The 20826-nt window shown below is 38.1% G+C and overlaps 1 protein-coding gene across 1 annotated transcript in view; it reads right to left on the bottom strand.

Annotated features, from left to right (window-relative positions):
• BMPR2 (bone morphogenetic protein receptor type 2) overlaps positions 1-20138 on the bottom strand; it is a 110254-nt gene extending 90116 nt beyond the window's left edge. The window contains exon 1 of the mRNA XM_008065194.1: positions 20072-20138. Within this exon, the coding sequence (XP_008063385.1) occupies positions 20072-20138 (67 nt within the window). The remainder of the gene's footprint in view (positions 1-20071) is intronic.
• Between the last annotated feature and the right edge of the window lie 688 nt (positions 20139-20826).

Genomic DNA, 20826 nt, shown 5'->3' on the forward strand with positions numbered 1-20826 from the left:
GGGCTCAGGCAATTCACTCACCTCAGCCTCCCAAAGGCGCGGGATTATAGGCTGAGCCACCGAGCCCGGCTGAACAGTTTTTCAAAATGACATAATGAGATAGAGATTTTGTTAAGATGTAAAAGGTCAAATTTTTATATTGCCAGTCTATCAAGATTTCCTTTTCATTTTCCGATCACACTAAATACAAAATGGTCTTTTTCTTCCAGAGATTTGGTAAGTGTTCATTTCTTTTTTACTCTGTTTTCTTGTTGCCTACTTATTTTATTGTTATTATAATCCATCTGACATTTATTTGTAGGTATAACGTGAAGTGAGATTATAAATTAGCTTTTATCCAAAAAGCAAATGAATACATTCCTGTGTATTACACAAACATCTCCACCACTAAAACAAACAATAACAACACACACAAAAAACAAGCAATCTTCCCTCCCACCACTTACATGAAACAAATTACATTATCTCTCTAGGTTTTGGTCTAAAAGCAAAAATAATCTAGGATTATATAACTTTAAAGTTTTTTCACAAGCATATGTGCCAAAAAAAATCTGTTTCAAAAAATTTTAAAAAATATGTTTTTTATTAAAAAAATGAGCATACTTTAATCCATTTCTATTCCATGATTCAAAGTTCAAATTCAATTAGGAAAATCTCCCCTGATTATTATTTAGCAAGAATTTAAGGTAGTAACTCATTTCTCCTATTTGAAATACTAAAATTTGGCTGAGCAAAGTTAAATATTGTAAAGAACAAAAATAGCAAAATCTAGAATAACAAGAAAGCATATGAACACAGAATACAATTATCTCTTTCTTTAAGGCAGTAGAGTTCTCAACCATGGGCAGTTTTACTCACCGGGGACATTTGAAGGTGTCTGGGGACATTTTTGGTTGTTATAACTACAGGTGGTGGTACCACTGGCATTTGGGGAAAGATGCTGCAATGCTTGTAAAATTCTTATAAAGTCACACACGCACACACGCATGCACACACATAGTACAAAGTAAAAAAAGACCACATATTACATGATTCTATTTATATAAAATATCCAAAGTAGGTGAAGATATAGAAACAGGAAATAAACTAATAATTACCTATGTCTGGGATGGGGCGTGTGTGAAGGGGAATTGGGAATAACTCCTAATGAGTATGAGATTTTATGCTGGGGGACCATATGACACAGATGAATTGTAAAGTCACAGATCACTGAAATTTGAGGATGATAAGAACCTTAAGATTCACTTGGACTAATACCTTCTATTTATAAGAGATTAACTAAGATAAATTATGTGACTCTCCAAGAAAACATTTCTATTATTTCACTTTCAGCACATTTTATAATTTTTAAATGAAGTAAATTAATAACTATTCAACAAGTACTCAAATAGTGTTTTGAATTTTCAAAAGAGATATTTATTCCACATACCACTTATGATTATCTCTGCTTTCCCCTTGAAGTAGAAAAGAGAGGCTGGGCACAGTGACTCACACCTGTAATCCTAGCACTTTGGGAGGCCAAGGTGGGAGGATTGCTTGAGCCCAGGAGTTCAAGACCAACCTGGGCAACATAGCTAGATCTCGTCTCTAAAAAAAATAGAAAAATAGGTGGTGGTATGTGCCTACAGTCCCAGCTACTTGGGAGGCTGAGGCAGAAGGATCACTTGAGTCCAGAGCTGAAGGCTGTAGTGAGCAGTAATTGTGTCACTGCACTCCAGTGTGGGTGAGAGTCAGACTCTGCCTCAGGAAAAAAAAAAAGAGGGAAGAAAACTTTGAAAGACTAGTATTATGCATATTTTTACGTGGGGAAATATACAAATGCCAATCAATGTTCATTTAATGTCTTAAGAAATATACAACACCCTTTCATGATTAAAACACTCAACAACCCAGACACAGAGGTGCATGCCTTTAGTCCCAGGTACTCAGGAGGCTGAGGTGAGAGAATTGCTTGAAGAAGATCAATATACAAAAATCAATTGTTGTCTGTACACTAGCAATAAGCAATTCAAAAATGAAATTAAGAAATTGATTCCATTTAGAATAGCATCAAAGAATAAAATTATTAGGAATAAATTTAACAAAAGGAGTGCAATACTTAATGAAAACTATAAAACAGCCGGGCTCGGTGGCTCAGCCTGGAATCCCGTGCCTTTGGGAGGCTGAGGTGAGTGGACTGCCTGAGCCCACGGGTTCAAGACCCGCCTAGGCAGCAAGACCTCATCTCTACAATAAATAAAAAAATCAACCGGGCATGGTAGCACATGCCTGTAATTCCGGCTACTCGGAAGGCTGAGGCGGAAGGATCGCCAGAGCTCAGCAGGCAAGGCTGCGGTGGCCGGGAGTGGCCACTGCACTCCAGTCTGGGTGATGGAGTGAGACTCCAACTCAAAACAACAACAACAACAAAAATACTGTAAAACATAACTGAAAAAAATGTCCTAAGATTTAAATAAATGGAAAGACAACCAATGCTCATTGGTTGTTGAGGTTTAATATTGGGTAACCCCCTCGGGCCCCCTCCTACTCTGGGAGCTTTTCTGTCCTCTCATAAATCCTGCTTTAAAAAAAAAAAAAAAAAAAGGCTTCATATTGTTAAGATGGCAATATTCCCCAAATTTATCTACATAGTTAATGCAATCCCTATCAAACGCTAGCTTCCTTTCTTGTAGAAACTGACAAACTGCTTCTTTATATGGAAATACAAGGGCCCCAGATTAGCCAAAATATCTTGAATCAGAAGAACAAAGTCAGAGAATTCACATTTGCTAATTTGAAAACTTACTACAGAACAACAAATCAAGACAGCATAGTGTAGTGTGGTACTGAAATAAAGACAGACATACACATTAATGGAACAAAATTGAGAGTTCAGAGATAACCTTACATGGCCAACTGATTTTTGAAAAGAGTGCCAAGACAATTCATTGGGGAAAAAATTAGCCTTTTCAACAAATGGTACTGCGACAACTAGACATTCATGGGAAAAAGAATGAAGCCGGATCCCCTACCTTACATCAAATGTAAAAATTATCTAAAAATGGATCAGAAACTCTAAACATAAGAGACAAAACTATGAAACTCTCAGAAGAAAACATAGGTGTATATCTTTGTGACCTTGAATTAGGTAATACTTTCTCAGCTATAACACCAAAAAGTAAAGCAACAAAAGGAAAAATAGATAAACAGAACTTTACCAAAATTTAAAACTTCTGTGTTTCAAAGTACACCATCCAGAAAGTGAAGACAATTCACAGAATGGGGGAGGGGAATTTATAAGTCATGTATCTGATAAGGGATTAGTATCCAGAATATGAAAAGAACGCTTACACCTCAAACATGTGATCCAGCATTTCCTCAGTGTGGAATATTCTTAGGTATTAAGTATTCCTAAGTGTGGAATACTCTTAATACCAAAATACCTAAATACCTAAAAATGTAGTACTCTTAGGTATATACCTCAAGAGATATAAAGGCATATGGCCACAGAAAAACTTGTACATGAATATTTAATTTTTATTTATTTTTTTGAGTTGGAGTCTCACTCTGTCGCCCAGACTGGAGTACAGTGGCCACTCCCGGCCACTGCAGTCTCGACCCACTGGGCTCCGGCGATCCTTCCACCTCAGCCTTCCGAGTAGCCGGAATTACAGGCAAGTGCTACCATGCCCGGCTGATGTTTTGATGTATTGTAGAGATGAGGTCTTGCCAAGTTGCCCAGGCGGGTCTTGAACCCGTGGGCTCAGGCAATCCACTCACCTCAGCCTCCCAAAGCGCAGGATTACAGGCTGAGCTACTGAGCCCGGCTGTACGTGAATATTTATAACAGCATTATTAACAATAACCAAAAAAATGGAAATAGCCTAATGCCCATCAGTTAAAGAATGGATTTAAAAAATAGTATATCTATAATGGAGTATTATAGAGCAATTAAACAAATCAAATACTGATATGCTACAACATGGTTGAACCTTGAAAACACGCTGAGTGAAAGAAGCCAGTTACAAAAGGCTACGTATTATTATTATTATTTTTTGAGTTGGAGTCTCACTCTGTTGCGCAGACTGGAGTGCAGTGGCTGCTCCTGGCCACCGCAGCCTTGACCTGCTGGGCTCTGGTGATCCTTCCGCCTCAGCCTTCCAAGTAGCTGGAACTATAGGCGCGCTACCACGCCCAGCTAATTTTTTGATTTATTGTAGAGATGAGGTCTCGTCAAGTTGCCCAGGCGGGTCGCGAAGGGGCTACATATTATATAGTTCCATTTACATGAAATATCCAGAATAGGCAAATCCATAGTGGTAGAAAGTAGATTTGTGGTTGCCAAAGGCTAGGAGAAGGAGTGAATGAAGAATTTCTGCAATGGGTGCGGGACTTCTTAATGGGATCAGAAAAATGTTTAAAATTGATTGTGGTGACAGGTGCACAACTCTGAGTATGCTAAAAAGCACTGAATCTTGCACTTTAAATGGGTGAATTATATGGCATGTAGATTTTATCCCAATAAAGTTGTCATATAAAAAGAACATGTATATGTGAATAAAACTACTTTCACAAAATAACATAGACCAAGTTAAAATCTGTTGCAACAACTGAATATATAAGAAGAGATATACAAACAGGTTGAAATTCCTGAGATGAATTTAAGGCTTTTGAGAAAGACCCCAAGATAGATGCTAACTGACTTTTAAAAAGAAGAATTTTTCATTTGGATAAAATGTGAAAGTATGGAAATAAAAAAAAGCAATATGAGTGGAACACAATTTCCACTGTAAGACAAAATATTCTACAAAGACTTAGTGAAGAATTCTAAAGTCATGTTTCTTGCAAAACTTCCAAGTTCAACAAAGCCAATTTGGGCTGAGTTTATTTTCAGTGCAACTGGAAAAAGTGTACAAAAAGAATATATCAGTTTCTAGGAAGAGGACCATATATAAGTTAGAATTACAAAATATTACTTGGCAAGAACTAGAGAAGTCAATTTTTCCATAATAAAGCAGGAATTCATCTTACATGTAACACCTTTGAGAGATGATCTGCTTAAATGTTTTTAGGGGTGGCAAGCTTACTAATTCAAAAGATAGGTCACGTATTGTTTCAATCCATAAGACCTAGAAGTAAATGAGATCTCTTTTTCAAAATAAAACTAACTTTTTCATGAAAATTGCCAACTTATTATCACTATTACCAGTGATGCATACATTTTATAGTTAATTCAGAACAGTGTAAGAAATGCTCTTTGAGTCATGACCTAGTGCATACATACATAAACATGAAACTAAAACAAAAATTTAGCCTAGATAGGATAGCTTACCATACACCTAGGCTATATAGTTGTATAGTATATATAGTATAGCCTGTTGCTCCTAGGCTATAGGTTAGTTGTACAGCATGCTATTATACTGAATTCTGTAGGCAAGTGTAACAAAATATTATCTTTGTATCTAAACATTTATAAAATGGTACCGTAAAAATACAGTATAAAAGATAAAATATGGTATGCCTATAACAGAACACTTACCATGAAAGGAATTTTCAGAACTGGAAGTTGCTCTAGGTGAGTCTGTGAGTGATTGGTGAGTGAACGTGAAGGCCTAGGACACTGCTGTGCACTACTGTAGATTTTATAAATACTATACTTACATAACACTACATTTATTTTAATTTTTTTCTTCAATTAAAACAAATCAAATACTGATATATGCTACAAAATGGATGAACCTTGAAAACATCATGCTGAGTGAAAGAAGCCAGCTAAAAAGGCTACATATTCTACAGTTCAATTTATATGAAATGTCCAGAATAGACAAATCCATAGAGACAGAAAGTAGATTAGTGGTTGCCAATGGCTAGGGGAAGGAGAATTTCTGCTAATGGGTATGGATGGGACTTCTTAGTGGGATCAGAAAATGTTCTAAAATTGATTGTGGTGACAGATGACAATAAATTAACCTTAGCTTATTGTACCTTTTTTACTTTATAAACTTATGATATTTTAAAACTTTTTTACTTTTTTTTTTTTTGAGTTGAAGTCTCACTCTGTCGCCCAGACTGGAGTGCAGTAGCCACTCCTAGCCACTGCAGCCTCGACCTGTTGGGCTCCGGCGATTCTTCCACCTCAGCCTTCCACGTAGCCAGAATTACAGGTATACTCTACCACGCCCAGCTGATTTTCTGATTTATTGTAGAGATGAGGTTTTGCTGCCCAGGCGGGTCTCGAACCCGCGGGCTCAGGCAATCCACTCACCTCAGCCTCCCAAAGGCGCGGCATTACAGGCTGAGCCACCAAGCCAGGCTTACTTTTTTACTTTTTATAAAATCATTTAGTATAAAACATACATTGTCCAACTATACAAAATGTTTTATTTCTTTATGTCCTATAAACTTTTTTCTGAGAAACTAAAACACAAACACATATATTAACCGAGGCTAACTCTAACACAACAGAGTCAGGATCATTACCACCACTATCTTCTACCTCCACATTTTGTCCCACTAAAAGGTCCTCAGGAATAACAGCACTATGGAGCTGTTATTTCCTATGATAACAATGCCTTTTTCTGGAACAATTCCTGAAGGACCTGCCTGAGGGTGTTTTGAAGTTAACTTTTTTTTATAAGTAGAAGGAGTACACTCCAAAGTAATAATAAAAGGTGTATTATAGTAAATACATAAACCAGTAACAGTCATTTGTTATCATCAAGTTTTATGGACTGCACGTAATTATATGTACTATACTTTTATGTGGCTGGCAGTACGGTAGGTTTGCTTACACCAACATCACCACAAACACTTGAGTAATGCATTTTGCTATGCCATCACTAAGCAGTAGGAATTTGTCAGTTTCATTATAATCTTATGGGATCACCGTCATATACGCAGTCATTATCATTGACCAAGACATCATTATGCATTGCATGACTGCATGTGTGATATACTCTGATATTTTCTATTCTTTTTGTTTCAGTGCTGGTCATAGCCTACAAAACCACTAAGAAGCTCAGGAGACAAAACTCCCCCAAACCATGATGGGAGTACAGCTCAGTAAGACACAAAGACACACATTAACCTAGATCTAGGTTAACTAACACAGAGTTGGGATCACCAGTATCACTATCTTACACCTCCACATTTGTCCCACTGTAAGGTCTTCAGAATGGGGAAAAAAATAGTAGTAAACATGGACTCACTGATCCTAACCTCCTGGCTAGGTTAATTGCGACTGATTTTGCAATAATCCTCTATTGCCAGGTGACTGTACTTTTGATCACATTAAAGTTGATTCCTATTCCTGTGCTCTTTATTAAGTTAAACAATATAGTGGGGCAGGCAGGTTGTGGTGGAATGATCTTCCATTCTCTACACACATAGTACTGACACGTGCAGATACATATAAAGAACATAGATGAGTGATTATTTCCTAGAACTGATACTTCTATATAATCATCTGTATGTATCTGCTATCTGTGATCACAGCTATAAACTCTGAGTAACAAACATCTACAAATGTTCCTGAGAACAAATGCAACCAGGTATCAGTTTGGAAAATACAAATTCACTTGTAAATAATTTCCCTTAAATTATATTCTCAGTTTGCAACATGGTATCTCCACCAATATGCTATATTTCCTCAGAAAAATAACACATTTCAGCCTTTGGTACAAAATTTTTAAAAACATATTAATTAGCATCATAATTTAAATGCCAAGACATTAATTTAGGGTAGGCCCCAGTCCCAATCAGGAGAACATTACCACAATGAACATCTTAGTTCTTTCCAAGAGTTGCTCCTTTTCTCTGCTTTGCCACAACCACTCTAATTAGGCTCTTATGAACTAACCTTTAGTCTTAATCTCTATTCCAGTGGTTCTAAATCTAAATGCTTCAAATTTTTATATAGGCGAATATAGCCACCTTTTAATGGAAGATGGCTACAGCTTTCATCTTAAAGAAGAAAACCTGAAAGCAAGGCAGACATTATAAAAACAGATAAATCTGATGAATATCGTTATCATCCAGTAGTGCTGTTGGCTGTCCAGCAACTATATCAATTTCTTTAAGGAAATGAATTATGACTTTAATCCAGTTAAAATCACTACCACTTCCTCTCCCAAGGAAGAATTTATTATGTAGAGCGTATAATATCAACAAAATTCACTATGAAACAAAGACAAAAGAAGCATTAATTTATGCTAGAGAGAGCTAATCTAAAATACAAAAGTATTGTTCATGAACACAACTGGATGTACCACCAAGTGATAAACAATTTGTCTAACTTGATAATGCTACAGATATTGAAAAGACCAGTCTCTTCCCTGTCAGGAATTCAGGTGAGTCCAGAGATGTCACTGGATTTTGGCAAATCTATCAGGTAACTTTGTTCAAAAGACTAGATTTTTTTTTTTTTTTTGAGTCAGATTGTCACTCTGTTGGCCAGGCTGGAGTGCAGTAGCATGCTAACAGTCACCACAGCCTTGACCCGCTGGTCTCTGGCGATCATTCCGTGTCAGCCTTCCAAGTAGCTGGAACTACAGGCATGAGGTTTCTTTTTTATTTTTATTTATTGCAGAGACAAGGTCTCACCAAGTTGCCCAGGCTGGTCTTGAACCTCTGAGCTCAGGCAGTCCTCTAGCTGTGGCCTCTCAAAATGCTGAGATTACAGACTTGAGCCACTGCACTCGGCTAGACTGGATTTTTAAAAATAATTCAGAGTTGTTTTCAATCCTGTGGAGTTGCCATAACAATATACAGCAAATTCTTGAATAATGTCGTTTCATTATAACATTAATGAGAACAAAGACCAACTCTCATCAGGGCTACTGTTTGTAGAGTTTGCATATTCTCTCCATGTCTGCCCGGTTTTTCTCTGGGTACCCCCAGTTTCCTCCCATATCCCAAAGATGAGTCCATTAGGTTAACTGGCATGTGTAAGTGGTACCATTGTGAGTGAGTGTGGGTGTATGAACCTGCAGCTGCAGGTTTTACCTTCAGCGTCTACTCGTCCCTTCTTAAAATGAGTTCACCATTGTAAATTGCTGATTTATTTGGGGCACTGTCACCATAAACTTTTCGTAAAGCATAAATAATTTCACCATTTCTCTACCCAAGTTTCATAATAAATTGTGTTTGTTCTTGCTTCAATTTTAGAATTATACATGTTGCTCTGATGGGGCTCTTTCCAAACTGATGTCATATCCTTCCTAGTGCCTCAAACTAAATTCTTATTATAACATGTCTGTTATAATAAGATAGTACAAGTTAACTTAGGCCCAAAACAATTTTGAAATGCCTGCATATTTTTTTCATAATATGCATTTTCCATGAACTTTTTGAAGTCTTCATATATTATATATATAAAATCTCCTATTGTTTCTGTTTCTCTGAAGAATCATGACTAATAGAAGCCCTAAAGATCCTAGAGGTTGGCCGGGCTCAGTGGCTCAGCCTGTAATCCCAGCACACTTTAGGAGACTGAGGCGAGTGGATTGTCTGAGCCCGCGGGTTCGAGACCAGCCCGGGCAACTTGGTGAGCCCTTGTCTCTACAATAAAATTAAAAATAGCTGGGTGTAGTAGCGTGCATCTGTGGTTCCAGCTACTTGGAAAGTTGAGGCGGAAGGATTGCCGGAGCCTAGCAGGCCGACGCTAGAGTGGCCGTGAGCATGCATGCCACTGCACTCCAGCCTGGGCAAAGGAGACTCAAACTCAAAAAAAAAAAAAAAAGATCCTAGAGGTCCAGTAAAGAGGAAATTTAGACAGAGAACTTGCTTGTCTCTAGATCTGGCAAAGCAACATTCTTGAACATCCTAGATAGCTGCTACCTTAACTAGCTGGCTGATGGCTATATGATTTTCAGCCTCAAAGAGTAATTTAGACATAGGATTTGCTTACCTCTAGATCTGACAAAGCAATACTGTGCTTGAACATCCTAGAGAGATGCTACCTTATCAGCTGGCAGATGGCTGTATGATTTTCAGCCTCAAAGAGTTATGGAATAGTGTCAGGTCAAACCTCAAAGCAGCAAATTAAAGAGTTGAGGAACACTTTATCATTTTAGTTTTTTTTTTTTTAAACCTCTTCTGCCTTGGTACTTTTTTTTTTTTTTTGAGTTGGAGTCTCATCTGGAGCCCAGACTGGAATGCAGTGGCACGCTCCCGGCCACTGCAGTCTCAACCTGCTGGGCTCTGGAGATCCTTCCGCCTCAGCCTTCCAAGGAGCCGGAACTACAGGCACATACTATCACGCCGGCTAATTACATTTTCTCTTCTGAACTCCTTTCCTTTAGCTGATTCATTTAAACATTTACTAAGAGCCTGTGAGCCAGTGCTAATCCCTAGAAAATAAGAGGAGTAAATCACAACCTGAAACAAAGCACACACATACCTATACTCATAAATAAGTACCTATATTTATATATAAATAGAATACTTCTGAAAGGACAGGAGAAACTGGTAACAATGATTGCCTTAAAATAAAAAGAAGCCAGATTCGGTGGCTCATGCCTCCAATCCCAGCACTTTGGAAAGCTGAGGTGAGAGGAAAGGCTGAGCCCACGGATTCAAGACCAGCCTGGGCAACTTGGCAAGACCTTGTCTCTACAATAAATAAAAAAATTAGCTGGGCATGGTGGCTTGTGCCTGTGGTTCCAGCTACTTAGAAGGCTGAGGCAGAAGGATTGCCTGAGCCCAGTCAGTCAGGGCTGCAGTGGCTGTGAGTGTGCCGCTGCATTCTAGCCTGGGCAACAGTGACACTCTGACTCAAATATATATATTTTCATCATATATATATACATGTATATGTATATATACACATACATAAACACATATATATGAAGAAAAAGAATTAGCGATCTACAGTAGAAAAAATAATTTTTCACTGGCTATCCTCTTAATACTGTTAACATTTTAAAACACAGTTATGTGTGGCCTAATAATGGGAATGGGAATAAGTTCTGAGAAATGGTGTTAGGAGACTTTGTCATTGTGTAATTATAGAATGTACTTAACACAAACCTAGATTGTACAGCCTATAGGCTCCTAGGCTATAGAACCATGTTACTGTATGACTGAATACTGTAGGGAATTGTAACACAAGGGTGAGTATCTAAACACATCTAAACATAGAAAAGGTACAGCAAATATGTTATAATCTTCTGGAACCACCAGTTTTTTTGGTCCGTTGCTGGCCAAAACACTGCTATGTGGTACATAAATATAAATGCATGTTTTACATTTCAATGTATAATGCATTTAAATAAACCAAATTGTAATATAGATTTATCATTTTACAGATAAGGAAACTAAGACTCAGAGATGCTCAAGTCAATTGACCAAGGTCACTGAAATTGATATAAACAAAATTCATACCTATGTTTGTATTACTCTCAAGACTTACTGATAGCATCAGAGTATTCTAAAAAATTCTAAAAAACATTATGTCTTTCCTATTCAATAAATGATGCCTGGAAAACTGGATTAACTACCTGGAGAAAAATGAAACTTGATCCCTATCTCTCTCCATATACAAAAATTAATTCAAGATGGATTGAAGACTTAAATGTCAGACCTGAAACTATAAAAATACTAGAAGAAAAACTAGTATCACATCGGCCTAGACAAAGAATTTATGGCTAAAACTCCAAAAGCAAATGCAACAAAAACAAAAATAAGTAAGTGGGGCTTAATTAAACTATAAAGTTTCTGCATAGCAAAAGAAATAATTAACAGAACAAATAGGTAACCTAGAGAATGGGGGAAGATACAAACTATATGAGGGGGACCCAAAATAACCCAGAATTTATTTATTTAAAAATGTGTATTTATTCTTACATGTTTAAGCTTCAGCTACCTTCCAGGTACCTTCAAAGTACTCTCTGTTTGATGCAATACACCTACTGAGATGCTTTTCCACTGCTCAAAACAGTTTTTGAAATCATTAATTGCCTTTTAGTGGTTCTGCTGTTTTTTGTTTCATCTTTTCCCCATCAGCAAAATGATTCCCTTTAAGGACTTTTGTTTTCCAAGGAAACAATAAAAAAAAAAGTCTCTTGGGGTGAGAATGGGTGAACTTCAGGAAGGGTAGGGAATAAGGATCACGAAGTTTTGGGTCAAAACTGCTGAATACTCAGTGTGGTGTGGACAAGTGTGCTCATAAATCACTGATGAGTGAAATGCGCAAATGCACTGAAAGAATCTCAGGGGAAAAAACTAACTGAAGCTGAACACAGCCTCACAACAACATTAGGAGGTACACTGATGCCAATAGATTCCTAGAACATTTACCTAGAGGGGAAACCTGTACTACAAGGGGCCCACCCTCCAAAAAGATAATTCCAATTTCTGGGATCCTTCCTCATACATCCAACAAAGGACCAATATCCAGAAACTACAAAGAACTAAACAAATCAGCAAGAAAAAAAGCAAATAGCCCTACTAAAAAGTGGGCAAACAACATGAACAGACATCTTTCAAAAGATATAAAAATACCCAACAAAAATATGAAAAAATTATCTCTATCACTAATCGTTAGGGAAATGAAAATCAAAACCCAGTCAGAATGGGCATATTATTTTTTTTTTTTTAAATGATGGTGCAAATGTTGGTACAGATGCAGAGAATAAAAGAATGCTTATACAAGACCTCATCTCTACAATAAATCAAAAAATCAGCCGGGTGTGGCAGCGCATGCCTGTAATTACGGCTACTCGGAAGGCTGAGGCGGAAGGATCGCTGGAGCCCAGCAGGTCGAGGCTGCGGTGGCCGGGAGCGGCCACTGCACTCCAGTCTGGGTGACAGAGTGAGACTCCAACTCAAAAAAAAAAAAGATTGCTTATATACTGTTGGTGGGAATATAAAGTAGTACAGCCTGTATGGAAATTGGCATGGAGATTCTCAAAGAACTAAAAGTAGATCTACCATTTGATCCAGCAATTTCAGCAATTCCAGATACTTGGTATCTGTCCAAAGAAACAGAGATCACTATATTAAAAAGACACCTGCCCCCCATGTGCATCACAACACAATTTACAATTGCAAAGATGTGAAATCAACCTAAATGCCCATCAACCAATCAATGATAATGAAAATGTGATATATGTCCACTATGTAAGCAAATGCAACAAAAACAAAAATAAGTAGGCAGGGCACGGTATCACATGCCTGTAATTTTGGCTACTTGGAAGGCTGAGGCAGAAGGATCGCCTGAGCTAAGCAGGTCAACACTGTGGTGGTTGTGAGTGAGTTACAGCACTCCAGTCTGGGTGACTCACGAGTGAAACTCTGACTCAAAAAAAAAAAAAAGTATAATTTGATGGTAGACAGTCATGTAAACAGTCAATCATAAAACAAAAATTTAACAATTCATTCAACAAATATTACATACTGCTATAACTGAACTGTGTTCCCCCAAAATTCTTTTTTTTTTTTAGAAAGCAGGATTTATTGAGAGGACAGAAAAGCTCCCAGAGTGGAAGGGGACCCAAAGGGGTTGCCTGCCCCCCAAATTCTTATGTTGAAGCCTGTCCTCCAATATAACTATATTTGGAACTTGGGATTTTAGGTAGTATTTAAGGTTAAATTACTAAATTTGATGACCTTCTAAGATGAGAGATATACTTCTCTCCCTCCACTCTTACACTAGAAGGCAGCCCCGGCCCTCATCAGAACCTGACACCATGCTGGCACCCTGTCTTAGACTTCCAGCCTGAAGACCTGAGAGAAAATACATTTCTGTTGTTTTAAGGCACCTATTTTGCTATGGCAGCCCAAGCAGAATAATACAAATACCTACTGTGCCACACACTATACTACAGAGTAGAGTTAAAAAGATAATACATCATGAGTTCAAGAAAAGGATACTGCCCTCAAGGACCCCACTGTCTAATAGGTGAGAGAAACAAAGTACAACATGATAACTGTCCTTTTGGAAGTAAGAGAACTTAGATAAGCCTAACACTGCCCAATTTGTAGGGAATCTCAAGGAATATTATGTCAACAACACAGAAATGAAGCTTCAGCTGAATTTAGATAGATAAATGAAGATTCATAAGGCAGACCAGAAGAGAAGGAAATTCCAAGTAAGAAGAATATAATAAGCAAAAGCGCAGAGAGAATGTGTTAAGTGCAGTAACCATAAATAGTTGTGTTACTGGAATGCAGAGTGGGGAAGGGGGAGTAATAGGAAATGATGCTGAAAATGTAAGCAGGAACCAGATGATGGATGTGCCATGATAAGGAGTCTGAATTTCATTTTGTAGGCTACTGGGAACCACTGAAGAATTCTAAACAGGGGAATAAAATGAATGGATCTATATTTTAGAAATACACTGGCAGAGTATAAAAAAAAGAGATTAGAGGAGGGAGAGAAGAGGGGCATCTACCAGTTAGAAAGCTATTGCATTAATATATAGAAAGAAATGCAGGAACTGAAGAAAACAAGAAGGGAATGGATTAGAGAGATGCGTATGGAACCAAATGGAACTAGCATAAGCCTTGAAGTCACACAAAAAATTTAACATCTGACCTTGCACAAGTTAGCCTCTTTGAACATTAGTCTCTCATTTGTAACACAGGAATAAGAAACTAACTCAAGAGTTACTGAGAAGGTTAAAAAATAACTTCTGTATGCTACATATGCTATAGTTGTTTCTAGATCATGTTAGATAATTCCCCTTAGGACTGACGGAATTCTGTTGGCATCTAGTGGAATGCTCCAGTGGCTGTAAGTGTGGGAGTAAAGAAATAATCAAAAACCAAAGATAACTGCTCTACTTGCGATCTAGGCAACAGGGTGAAGAGTAGTGTCAATAACTTAGCCAATAAATAAATAAATAAAAGTTTGAAAGGAAAAGTGCCACGACACAAGTAAATAAAATGCTACAGTCACACACACAAGCTTATGGTTAGAAGCATGTGAAAATATAAAGAATTTGTAATGGACCTGAAAAAGTTAAGTAAGATATCAAGAGGGTCGAGTGTGGTGGCTCACACTTACAATCCTAGCACTTTGGGAGGCCAAGGCAGGAGAATTACTTGAGCCCAAGAGTTCAAAACCAGCAACATAGCAAAACCCTGCCTGTACAAAAACAATACAGGTAGTACTACTCAGGAGGCTGAGGCAGAAGATCACCCGAGTCCAGGAGGTCGAGGCGGCGATGAGTTGTGATTGTGCCACTACACTCTAGCATGGGCAACAGAGGGAAACCCCAACTAAAAAAAAAAAAAAAAGTAAACAAAGGTATTCAAGAACAATGTGAACAAAACCATAAAAATAGGAATTATAAAGTTTTCAGTTCTAATGAACGAGAGAGGGAGAATGTATGAAGAAAGAAATAGCGACAGTCTGTCTGTGTGTGTGTATGCGTGCGTGCCTGCACATTAGGGAACAGGTAAAAAAAGGTAAAGTTAGCAAGATAGAATGGGTAGAATGTTACACTCTGTCCTATAACCTTTGGTCTGTAGACGACATGGTAAAAAGGTCTGGAGGAGCATGAATAACTTTATTTTTGGCTTACAGAAGTGTTGGATGCTCACTGTAAAAACCCCATTGCAGAAACATATAGCACATCCAAGTGGATCACTACAGCAATGAAGTATCTCTAGCTTCCATCTATATATACCACTCTCTATCCAACACACCATCCTAGTCTTGACTATCATCTCTTCACTGAACAGCTTTTAACAGCCTCCTGACAGCTTTCTCCAAAATCTCTCACAATCCAATCTCTACATGGTAACCAGAGCAATTTTTAAAAAAATAAGAAATACATGATCATAGCAAGCAAATTTAAAGTTACATCAACACATATACTTCAAAGTCAACCCTCAAGCCATTTATATCTCTGCATCAGTCAAAATAAACTAAATTATGTGCAGTAACAATCACAAAATCTCAGTGGCTTTACACAACAAAGGTTTATTTCTTAGTCATGGTTCATTTCCTATTGGTCAGCAGACAAGCTCTAATCATTTCAGATAACTCAGGGTCTAAGTGAAGTGTTACTTCTGGACACAGGATTTATTTGCTAATGTGAGACCATCCTGAATATTTTTTATCCCCCTTTCTAGCATTTCCTTGATTAATAATACATCTTTTCAGATGTTTACTAACAATCCAGGCTCCTATTTGTGAATTGCTTACTCAAATCCTTTTCCATTTCCTTTTGGATTGTTATTTATCTAAAAGGTATTTTCTTTTTCTTTTTTTTTTTTTTGAGTCGGAGTCTCACTCTGTAGCCCAGGCTGGAGTGCAGTGGCACACTCATGGCCACCACAGCCTCCACCTGCTGGGCTCAGGAGATCCTTCCACCTCAGCCTTCCAAGTAGCTGGAACCATAGGCACAAGGTACCATGCCCAGCTAATTTTTTGACTTATTGTAGAGATGAGGTCTCGTCAAGTTGCCCAGGCTGGTCTTGAACCTCTGGGCTCAGGCAATCCTTTTGTCTCCACCTCCCAAAGTGCTGGGATTACAGGTGTGAGCCACCATGCCTGGCATCTAAAAGGTATTTTCAGATTTGGATAATAATTCCTACTTGATAATGTATGTTGAAAATATATTTATCAACTGGTAGCTTCTTTCTCACTTTGTAATGCCTTTTGATGTATAGAATTTTAAAATGCAATTTATTAAGTTTTCTTTTATTATTTCTTTCTTTTAAAAGAAAAAGTTTTTTTAGATCAAGATCATGAAGATATATAGGGCTGGGAAATTCCTAGCCGGAACAATCAGGCAAGAGAAAGAAATAAAGGGTATCTGAATTGGAAAAGAAGAAATCAAATTATTTCTGCTTGCTATTGATATGACTTATAACTATAAAATCCTAGAGACTCCTCCAAAAGGCTCCTGGACATGATAAATAAATTCAGTAAAAGTCTCAGGTTACAAAAATCAATACACATAAACCCAGTAGCATAGCTACATACCAATAAAAACCAAGCTGAGAATTAAATCAAGAGCTCAATCCCATTTACAATAGCTGCCAAAAAATTAAAATACCTAGAAATATATTTAACCAAGGAGGTGAAAGATCTTTATAAGGAGAACTACAAGACACCAATGAAAGACATTGTAGAGGACACAAGCAAATGGAAAAACATCCCATGCTCACCGATTAGAAGAATCAACATTATAATAATGACATACTACTCAAATTAAACTACATAGTCAACACATTCCCTATCAAACTACCAACGTTATTTTTCACAAAATGAGAAAAAAGATCCAAAAATTCACATGAAAACAAAAAAGAGCCAGAATAGACAAAGCAATCCTAAACAAAAATAACAAAGTTGGAGGCATCATATTACTCAACTTCAACTATATTACAAAGCTATCGTAACCAAAACCACATGATACCGGTACAAGGGCAGACACATGATCCAATAGAACAGAATAAAGAAATCAGTCAAAAAAGCCATTATTTAAAAAAAAAAAAAAGATGATAGCATAAATATGGTGAAAAGGAAATACTTATACACTGTTGGTAGGTGTCTAAATGAGTACAACTTCTATGGAAACTGGTATGGTAAGGTAAAAGCAGATCTACTTTTCAATCTAGCAATCCCACTACTTGTATTTACCCAAAGGAACAGAGGTCGTTATACAAAAAGGCACCTGCACTTGTATGGTCATCACAGCACAATTCGCAACTGCAAAGATACAGAATCAACCTAAATGCCCATCAACTGATCAGTGGATAATGAAAATGTGGTGTCCATATACAGACACACACACACACACACACACACCATTTATACTATTAAGTCATTAAAAATAGTGAAGTAATGTCTTCTGCAGTCAACTTGGATGGAACTGGAAACCACCATCCTAACTGAAATAATGCAGGAATAGGAAATACTGCACATACTGCACATTCTCATTTATAAGTGAGAGCCAAACTAAAGGTCTGCATAGGTATACAAAATGGTTTAATGAGCCGGGTTTGGTGGCTCAGCCTGTAATCCCGCGCTTTGGGAAGCTGAGGTGAGTGGATTGCCTGAGCCCGCGGGTTTGAGACCCGCCTGGGCAACTTGGAGAGACCTCATCTCTACAATAAATTAAAAACTTAGCTGGGCGTAGTAGCGTGCGCCTGCAATTCCAGTTACTTGGAAGGCTGAGGTAGAAGGATCGCCGGAGCCCAGCAGGTCGAGGCTGTAGTGGCTGGGAGCGTGCCACTGCACTCCAGTCTGAGTGACAGAGTGAGACTCCGACTCAAAAAAAAAAAAAGAGTATAATGGACAATGGAGACTCAGAAGGGGGAGGGTAGGAAGGAGTTAAAAATCACCTGTTTGTGCACTAGTGGGGGTGACACATACACTTAAAAGCCCAGACTTCTTCACCACTATACCATGTAACCAAAAAAACCATTTGGATTCCCAAAGCTATTCAAATAAAAACAAACCAAAAAAAAAAGATATATAGGGCTGGGCACAGGGGTTCAACATCCATAATCCCAGCACTTTAGGAGGCCAAGGTGGGAAGGCCAGGTGTTCCAGACCAGACTGGGAAACAAGACCCCATCAATACAAAATACGTTTAAAAATTACCTGGGTGTGGTGGTGCACACCTATAGTTATAGCTATTCAGAAGGCCAAGGCAGGAAGATCCCTTGAGTCCAGGAGCTCAAAGTTATAGTGAACTATAACTGTCTCTAAAACATTTTTTTTCCTTCTAAGAGCTTAAGATTTTTCACAAAAAGATTTTGTTCATGTGTATGTGTCACTTGTGGATCATTTCTAATGGCCCTCCTGAGTATTAGCTTTTTGTTGTTGTTGTTTTTAATGTTCTGAAATGTGAGTTGGCAGGCTCAGATTTTTTGTTTGTTCTCTCTCTTTTAACTCCCATTTACTACCTCTTCCCCAGCATATTTCCAGGTGTTTCCCCCCTTTATATTTACTAAGTTTAGCCTAAAACTGCCTCTACATATTTTAAGTTTGGCCTAAATGTTTATCTGTACATACTGAACTGCAGCCTAACTGGATGTGTAAACAGACTGTAAGCTACAGTATTACCAATCACTGAGACTTGGCCAATCATAGGTGGCCAACTGTTCAAACTGGGCTCAGATAAGGCAACTGCCTAGCTGTTACCAGTCTGACTGCTTCTGTACCTCACTTCCATTTTCTGTCCATAAATCCTCTCCAACCATGCAGCAAGACCAGCCTTGCTCTATTGTGGTGGGGGGAGTGGTGAGGTGCCTAATTTGCAAACCATCTTTTCTCAACTAAACTGTTAAATTTGTCTGAAGTTTTGGTTTTTTTAAATTTAAATATACCTTGCCATCAGCCCAGAACTAGATCTTTATAATGGTATTTTGGGACTCCAATTCTATAAAAACATCAGGGATGCTGCAGACAAACACTAACAAAGCAAACTGGATAAACTGGATAAATCTGTGGTCATAAGGGTGTCTTCATTCTCAAATTCCTTAAGTCTACAGCTTATGAAAAAAGTTTTTAACACCAAGAAGCAAGATGCTGGTTTTTTTTTTTTTTGGCCTCCTTTCAAGGAGACAGAACCCTTGGTTTCAAGCTGAAAGCCAAGTTGCTACTTCCTTCTCACGTGGTCTTTTTTAGACTTTGTTAACCCTGAAGGAATATAATTCCTGTTTACCACTGTCAACTTCTGGCCCCAGAGTTTGGTTATGTAGAACACTTTGCTATTCTATTTCAGGGAGATGTTAAGTTCGATTTTTAAGCCTAGCAACGTTTTGTTTTGTTTTAAATATTTCACCTGTCAGTGCTGTTTTTGGAAGAGAGGTCACATATCAAAGCATGAATTTAGAGACACTTTCACTAATAGTCCTTGGGTCATCATTTGTTCCTCATCATCTGCTACTACTTTTTACTAATATCTAGCTCTTCATTTTTAATATTTTGTAACATACAAACTTCATTTAAGATCAGACACAGAAATGGCTAACATAAAAAACTTTATAATGAGTACTTCAAATCAGCTACAGGGTAAGATAAATAGCCGCTGTCATTCACATGTTTCTTTAAAAGTGTTTTCTGCTTACTGAAGTGAGTTTAAGAAAAACATTTAATAAAATGACATCACGTTATTTTCTGTACCCTCACCTATCAATGTCTTGGGTACTCCTCCATGACTCATCTCACATTCCCCAAAAATCAACAATTTCCCCATTCCTGCTTTCCCAACATCCATGAATCTCTTGGGGAAGCTGTCCTTTTTTTACAGAGAGGAACTGAAAAGGGGAAGTTTCTTGTCTGTAGCTAGACTCTGGCTTCACTCACATCCCTACCTCCAAATTCCTAAAATTCTTCTCTGCCAAGCACTTTTCAGTCTTAGAAAAACTTGTTTAAAAGGTGCAGCTTTGCTGGGCTCGGTGGCTCAGCCTGTAATCCCGCGCCTTTGGGAGGCTGAGGTGAGTGGACTGCCTGAGCCCCCGGGTTCGAGACCTGCCTGGGCGGGGAGACCTCATCTCTACAATAAATCAAAAAATCAGCTGGGCGTGGTAGCGCATGCCTATAAATTCCGGCTACTTGGAAGGCTGAGGCGGAAAGATCGCCGGAGCCCAGCAGGTCGAGGCTGCGGTGGCCGGGAGCAGCCACTGCACTCCAGTCTGGGCGACAGAGTGAGACTCCAACTCAAAAAAAAAAAGGGGGGGGGGGGGGCAGCTTTACTACCAAATCCTATTGAAAGTGATAAAAGTACTAGCTATATAGATGTAAATTTCTCGGGGTAAAAATTCCATAACGGAAGCTATACATCTGTAAATATGTCCTTGCCTGGTTTTAAAATAAACGCACACTTTCTTTTCTTTTCTTTTCTTTTGAGATGGAGGTCTCCCTGCCCAGGCTGGCCTCAATAT

Source organism: Carlito syrichta, unplaced genomic scaffold, assembly GCF_000164805.1.
Source record: "Carlito syrichta isolate Samal-C Ts95f unplaced genomic scaffold, Tarsius_syrichta-2.0.1 Scaffold308186, whole genome shotgun sequence".
In the NCBI taxonomy this organism is placed as follows: Eukaryota; Metazoa; Chordata; class Mammalia; order Primates; family Tarsiidae; genus Carlito; species Carlito syrichta.